This window comes from Henckelia pumila, chromosome 2 (genome assembly GCF_033568475.1).
Source record: "Henckelia pumila isolate YLH828 chromosome 2, ASM3356847v2, whole genome shotgun sequence".
Taxonomy (NCBI): Eukaryota; Viridiplantae; Streptophyta; class Magnoliopsida; order Lamiales; family Gesneriaceae; genus Henckelia; species Henckelia pumila.
This window is the reverse complement of record NC_133121.1, coordinates 148,920,849-148,928,344: the sequence shown is the minus strand read 5'-3', so window position 1 is coordinate 148,928,344 and position 7,496 is coordinate 148,920,849. Positions and strand designations below refer to the sequence as shown.

At 37.9% G+C, this 7,496-nt stretch overlaps 1 protein-coding gene across 1 annotated transcript; it reads right to left on the bottom strand.

The window, feature by feature from the left end:
• Positions 1 to 3,213: 3,213 nt before the first annotated feature.
• LOC140879932 (stachyose synthase-like) lies at positions 3,214 to 6,527 on the bottom strand. Its single transcript, XM_073283919.1, has 4 exons — positions 4,858 to 6,527; positions 4,582 to 4,759; positions 4,123 to 4,490; positions 3,214 to 4,043 (listed from the first exon to the last, which is right to left on the bottom strand). Exons 1-4 carry the CDS (start codon positions 6,337 to 6,339, stop codon positions 3,474 to 3,476), a joined length of 2,598 nt encoding a protein of 865 aa, XP_073140020.1. The 5' UTR covers positions 6,340 to 6,527; the 3' UTR covers positions 3,214 to 3,473.
• Positions 6,528 to 7,496: the final 969 nt, after the last annotated feature.

Genomic DNA, 7,496 nt, shown 5'->3' with positions numbered 1-7,496 from the left:
AATTTTTTCATTCAATTTGTAATGCTTTGTAATTTTTTTAGTTATTTTTTTGACATATGTTAGTTATATTTTGATTCAAAAATTTAATATTTAATTTATTTGAAGCTTAATGTTATGATTTTCTATTTTTCTCCCTATTCGATGCTTTTGAAGTTTGAAAAGCAGAAGGAATTTTTATTTTTTCATTTTCCTCGTTGGATTTTTTTCCCATTTGCTCTTGCTTAAGATAGCATTTAGATCAAATTTATTATTATTTTTATTGTCAGTATATTATTGATCAAACTGAACAAAACGAACCGTATAAACTGATCCATTATGGTACAAAATCAAATCAAATCGAACCGAACCGAAACGAAACGGTTTAGATCTGGGATTACATATTTCACAAATCAAAAACCAAAAAACCGAATCGAAATGAGACAAAATAAAATCGTACCAACCAATGAACACTCCTAGTGTGGGACGATCCTAGTGTGGGATGTGGTGGATCGTGGACTTCTTAAATAGGGGCTACTATTTAGTATATATTATTAATTGAAGGGCTGAAATGCAATTGAAATAGTCTTTTCCACATTTGTGATTTGTGCGTGTTTCAGCATTTTCAAGGCTGTCGATTCGCTTCAGCATTCAGGTATCAGGTATTTACTATATATATATATAAAATTAGGGTTTAGTCATTTTGGGAAATAGTTTGCAGAGCATGACAGATCTTGCCGTTTTCGTGGGCGGCGAATGAAAGATGGGAGATGAAGGGAAGAGGCATATTTCGCGTTTGTGCGTGAACCTAATCAAGGTTCCTTAGACATCTCTTTCCAATTGTGGGATTTGGGTTTCAACTGTCGATTTCCCTGATTGGGTGATTCGGTGTGTAGAAGTCGTTAGATTCACGCACAAACTCGTAATCTGTCTTCCCAATTGAATCCGACCTCGCTCATGGTCCGTTGGTTTTCGTTAATCGAAAGGCGGTGGCTTCGTGGGTGTAGAGCTTTTATGAATCGGGTCAGTGCTGCAGATCGAATACCCTTCTTTTGATTACTTTGTAAGTCATAGAATCTAATTATGTTTTCGGCTATTGACATCTGTGTTCCATATCAAGAAATATGATTTCTTGGTCCTTCTTTAATTACTATGTGCAATTCATAGAATTTAATTATGTTTTCGGCTATTGATATCCGTGTTCTGTATCAAGAAATATGGTTTCTTGGTCCTTCTTTGATTACTATGTACAATTCATAGAATTTAATTATGTTTTCGGCTATTGATATCTGTGTTCTGTATCAAGAAATATGGTTTCTTTGTCCTTTTTTGTTCACTATGTAATTCATAGAATTTAATTATGTTTTCGGCTATTGATATCTGTGTTCTGTATCAAGAAATATGGTTTCTTGGTCCTTCTTTGATTACTATGTACAATTCATAGAATTTAATTATGTTTTCGGCTATTGATATCTGTGTTCCATATCAAGAAATATGGTTTCTTGGTCCTTCTTTGATTACTACGTAATTCATAGAATTTAATTATGTTTTCGGGCTATTGATATCTGTGTTCTGTATCAAGAAATATGGTTTATTGGTTCTTAATTTGTTAACAAAGTTTGTATTTCGTGTGTTCATCAACTATGTTTCTCAACACATATTTTTTTTCAGATGAAGTTAGAAGAAAAGTTTGGTTTTTTTCCCCAAATTAAATGTTCGATTTAAATTAAATTATTTGATTGCTTTTTGAAATTTGGTTCCTTAGCAGGAACCTGCCGACTTACTCACTGCGGTATGATTAAGTATAAATCCAAAATATTGCTGGCTTCTAAATCCATATTGTGCAACACGGAGTTCCTCATGCCTCCATTTCATTAGCTCTGATTTGTAGTGTAAAAAGAGTCTCCATATGATTGGAATGCATATGGTTGCATTTGTACGGATGGAATTTTGCCATACGGATTCGAAATCTTTCGTCCAAATCCATGGTGTATGTTTAGCGACATTGAAAATTTGAAATCCATCATTCAAATTCAACACTGCATTTTAATTCATTTGTTGGTGCAATTGAAATTCCCATTTTAAATCCCCCGTCAATCCAAATTCAGCATCCAAAACTTGGCCTGTGAGAATAGAAATTCATAGGAAACGGTAGTACACAAAGTTACTGTTAGTTATTGTATACATAGGGATACAAGTAATATCATGATATGAAAGACGTGTCATCAAGTTCTGCCGACTAAATATGAAGAACCAGAGTGAATAAGACAATAATTGCATACGGACGCGCCCACACTGTATGCTTGGTAATTGAAGAAGGATTGTCCATATGTGGTGCTGGACAGCTCACACAGCATGAAGCTTCAATGCTCGCGGCGGATGAGTTTGTCTGATGCTCCAAACTTGCCAATGCTAAAATGGAAAATGTACTTGTACACCACACGAAAAGAATGAACGGAATATGTACACAGCTTTGATGACATAATTTACTAACAGAATGTATTCTACAACCGAGGTTGGATAGTGAAACAAAATTTATCATATTTAGTTACAAGAAGTAGTAAACCCTATGCTGCTACTTCAAAATTTATTTGTGTTATCCAAAATACTAAACTCAAAAAACCGTGAATATATAATAGAAACGGTACAACAAGAGTAAACAATAAAGCAAACAAGAAATAGTAAGAAAATTATAAAGCAAACCGAGGCTCGTAGCTAAGTACAATTTTCTTAAAACAGATTCGTCGTTTCTACAAGATGCTTGAGGATAAACACGTACAAATGTCTGTTTTTCAGGATACAACGGTTGAACCAGTAGCAAACTAAGCGCAATTTCACTACTCCGGCGAACTCGAATCGTACCTTCATTTTATTACCAAAACTTAACGAATGCCAAATGAGAAGCTAACAATATGAAAGACAAGAGAAAACTTGAATGAGATCTTGAATATCTTTTTGTGTGTGTGAATTGAGAAAATGAAACACGCTATTTATAGGCTCCAAAAAACACACCAATAGTCATGCAAGATTAATTAACTCAAGAATGTAAATAGCCAAAAGTTTCAAATTAACTCAAGAATGTGAAAAGCCAAAAAACACTCTCATATTCATCAACCATAATTTTCATTCCACATTCATTTCCAATTTGATACAACAGTATCCAGCCAGGGTCGTTGAAACTAGTATGTATGGCGCCTTGAATCAAAATATTATTTGGAATATAATCAAATGCACTAATAAAATAACAAACACGAAATAAGCATTTAATTAATTGGATTCAGTACAAATTGATAGGGGAATTCCATGAATAAAAGAGTAACAATCAACTGAAAATCTTTCCCACGGGCTTCAGCGTCTGCCATGTTGGGTCATTATCGCATAGAAATCCACAAAGCACTTTCATTTGTGTAGAAATAGATGTTGATACTTTTTTTTTTATTAGCATAATAATAATAATAATATATATTTATTGCATTCCCAAGACCTGAGAGTAACATTCAAAAAATAAAAGCTACATTAGAAATGCCACCACACTCTTGATTCCAAGTAACGTTCAATCCCAGCTTCCCGTTTGACCACTCAAATCCAACCTCGACTCCGTTAAGGTATGATTTCTTAGGCGGAACACTGGAATATGCCAAAAAGTTACCTCCACCCTTCACTTCAATCTTGGCAATCGTCCCATCATACAACAGTCCAAGTATCGTCCCACCGCTGTTAAACAAATTGGTTAATCCAACTGGCGCGAATTTGACTGCATCAGTACCAACTCCCAGCTTCTTGATTGGCACGAAGCTGAAAATCTCGAATGTAGAAGGCTGAATTGTGATAGGAGTGGCATCAGATTGCGGAGTTGTTAAGAACAGTTTCTGTGCTTCGGTAAGATAGACTGCATATTCCTCAGCTTTCCCCATCTCAGCAGCTTCAATCTTTTGATCCCATTCAATATCACTTACATGAACTGATCCAGACATTGGGTGGTAACACTGGGAGTAGCCCTTAATCCTTTGTTCCTTGGGGTCCCATCCAGCACCTTGGCAGTTGAAAGCACCGATAACACCTCCATACTGTGATTACAATTTTTTTATATCAGTTTTAATATCTGAAATAATGGATGGTTATTAATTAGCTAATGCCTGAACGCACCTTGTTAAAGTTCCAGATCTTTAGAATGGTTTTGTCATCAAAGAGAGGGTTCTTAAAGATGCAGTCTCTTGTCGGGAGAGCGTAGTAGATGCACTTGGGGATGGTGCTGTCAGGGAACACCAACTTACTGAGAAGATCAAAATCATGGCCACCCAAAGAATCACTAACATATACAGGGCCTCCACAAATGGCCCTTGACCCAGCGTGAAACTTAGCACACAAATGGTCTGATTGAAACATGTCCCAATCTGGTTGGATGAAATGACCCATCCACATACTGTTGTAAGCACAGTGGATCATGTGGACACCTTGTAGCCAATAAACTCCCATTGGATCACCATTAGGATCTTGAAACCAGAAGTCGTCCCCTGTTTTTATTCATTCAATTACGGAATTAGTATTAATGAATGAGTAAAATATATTATATAATAGAAGGTGCGGATTTTCTTTCCTTCTTACCAACTCTTCCCATTGATATCTGCTCAGTTCCAAGGAAAAAGAAGTCATTGCACTGTTGCATGCTTGAAATGAGTCCGGTCCCATTGAAGTTCTTTGCAAGAGAGTTGGACAGCCCCTTGTAGTAAGTCTTGGCAATATCAACCCTGCCTCCGTAATCCTCGGACACATATTCGAGATCCTTTTTGAAAAACGAAATTTCGTTAGTTTGCTTATTCAAAAGCTTTACAGTATAGGAAGCAGAAAACGTTTTGAGAAAGATAATTTGATATTGCTTACATGAATGACGTCAACTTTCACTCCAGTGATTCCGACTTTAGCGAGGTAAGAATGCATAGAGTCGTAGAAATCCTCGGCTTGATCAGGATGCACAAGTCCGATTGAACCTTCAATAATTTTTACCACGGCAAGATCTGTCATGGTTCCGTCGAGTCCAGGCGACAATTTGCAAGGCACGATCTTGGAGTTCAAATGAGTTGCACCTGGTCTGACTCCTCCCCATGCACCGCACAACGCATGCCAGACATATATATCATCCAGTCCTTTGAATGTTGTCCTCAAATCTTTAGTGAATGCTTTCATTCCAGAGTTTTGTAACTTGCAAGAGCAACTTGAACACTTTTTGCTTGAACCCTTTTCTTGTTCTTCTCCTCCGCCGAACATAGCATCCAATTCTTTGGCGTGCTTCTGAATTTCAGCTTCATATTGGGACAAGTCAGTTACCCCCGATAGAGCTGCCTTGTCACGGGATTTTTCTGCAAACTCGAGCTCGATAGCCTTGGAAATGAGCATCTTCGGTTTCTTAGGATCAAAAGAAGGACGATTAGGTCCCGTAAGTGATCCACCCTCATACTTTCTGAATTTTTCACATTCATCAAGCCTGTGAAGCCTGGCAGTCATTTGAGTTCCTCCGAGTACAAGATTTTTGGTGTCCTTGGTGGGATCTTCTCCATCTTTGTTGATGCTTTGCCATCCATCATCAATTATGAGGAACCTCGGTGTGAGGCCACCGTCTGCGAATTCCTTGACTCCATGCCAAATTCCAGCAGGCTCCACTGTCAAGTAAAACGCATCCCATGTGCACCAACCAAATTTGTCCACAAGGGGTGGCGCAGATTTCTCTTCAATGAGCTTGAACGTATTCAGGTGAACTCTAAGAGCAGTATAAGCCTCTTTCATCACATTGTATGGATTATCAGACACATGAACATAGGCAATTGCATCGAAAGACGAAGATTTCACCACGCTAGACCCACTCTCTGCACATATCAATAAGTGACCATCTTTTCCAGGATGAAAGGCGGACCTGAAACTTCCTTCAATGATGGGAATGATGGCAACGTAAGACTTAATCTCAGGCACATCTAGCATTATCCATTGTGTCTCCATCTGAATATCGGAACCCGACTTCCCAACCCACTGAGTGGACCACCAAGTCTTGAACCTGAAAATGCTAACGAAATCCCTGTCGGTGAATTTCCCCAAGGAAACGGTGTGGCGATCGGAGGACTCGTGCTGGCTGAATCCTAGGAACGCGCCCTTGCTAGACAGGGACTGCGCCCGCTGGAACAGTGGAAGTGGAGCCTCCGAGGATTGGCATACGGAGGAGAAACTCTTGAGAGTGACATTGCTCGGAACTTGGGCGAGCAACGGAACAGGACCCACGTACAGCTTCCCATCAAGTAGTTGGAAAGAGTTGTCTTTTGCCCCGGATTTCAGGACCTTGAGAATCGAGTTTGCGGGATCGTTTGGGGGTGCCATTAAAACCAGAGGAGGAAGTAAGATAGATTACGAATTCGGCGAGAGGGACTAAAATATGAAAACCACAGAGCAATCAAACATACATATATAAGAATCAAGAAGAAAGCTTATATATATACTTTGCTAAGCAATGAAAGACAAACGGATGGCTGTCTACAGTTTGCACCAAGAAAATGAACAAATGAATGCAGATATATGTAGAGGGAGAAAAGAATGAAACTATATATACACATATTGCGGGTGGGGGAATAAAAGAATCGAGAGAAAGCTGTAGAGATAAAGAGGCTTGGGCGGCTGGCTATATGGGGGATGAAATTTGGGCATAATTGCATTTGTGGTACTGCAAGCCACTTTATTCGCTCTTCTTCTTCTTCCTCCTCCCCCTTTATGCTATTCCATTGGTTTTTGGAAGCTGGGCATTAAAAACAGAGTTACCAGTGGCATAACAGATCACGGGGGTATAAATTCTGCTAGCTACTAGTAAGAAATTACGCAGATTACATATATTAGATTATCTGTCCATGCATGGCTGCGTGTGCCCATGCACGTGTCCTTCACTCATTTTATTCCACTATTTTATTTATATTTATATCGATTCAAATACATAAATAATTCAGTGGCACCAACAGCCCCCCACAAGCCTCTATTTCCCTTTTTTGTAAGATGATTTTAGGTGTTTGGGAAGTATGTAATCATGATGGTCATGCAGCCAAAATATTTAGTCAAGTTCTTAGACCAATTGGGAGCAAGAAATATATAAGAAGCAAGCAAATTAAATCACCGACCCATTTATATGATTAATCAGATTGAGGATTGATGGAAAAGGTCGAAGATATGAAGCTAAATGGATCTGGAAGAATATCCATAAAAGCACTAGGATATATAGTTTTTTTTTTTTTTTAATTTTTTTTACCAATGGAGATAATTAAAACGGCGAAAGAATATATATAATATCTCTATATATATATATATATATATATATATATTATTGTTATTATTATTAATTTAGAATTGTTGCTTGGGTTGAGCTTGTTGGGAGCTTACCTCATCCTACCAAATAGATAGAGTTAGATTGATAATTTTCAACCTACCCAAATGGCAAGGCTGGCCATGGGTTCTGGGCCAACTTGCTGAATATATATATATAACTAAAAGTT

Excerpts from the sequence above, each read along its gene's own strand:
- LOC140879932 (XM_073283919.1), bottom strand. The coding sequence starts at position 6,339 with ATGGCACCCCCAAACGATCCCGCAAACTCGATTCTCAAGGTCCTGAAA. Across the intron at positions 4,491-4,581 it reads GATATCAATGGGAAGAGTTG|GGGACGACTTCTGGTTTCAA; the intron begins GTAAGAAGGAAA and ends GAATAAAAACAG. Across the intron at positions 4,044-4,122 it reads AGATCTGGAACTTTAACAAG|TATGGAGGTGTTATCGGTGC; the intron begins GTGCGTTCAGGC and ends TTGTAATCACAG.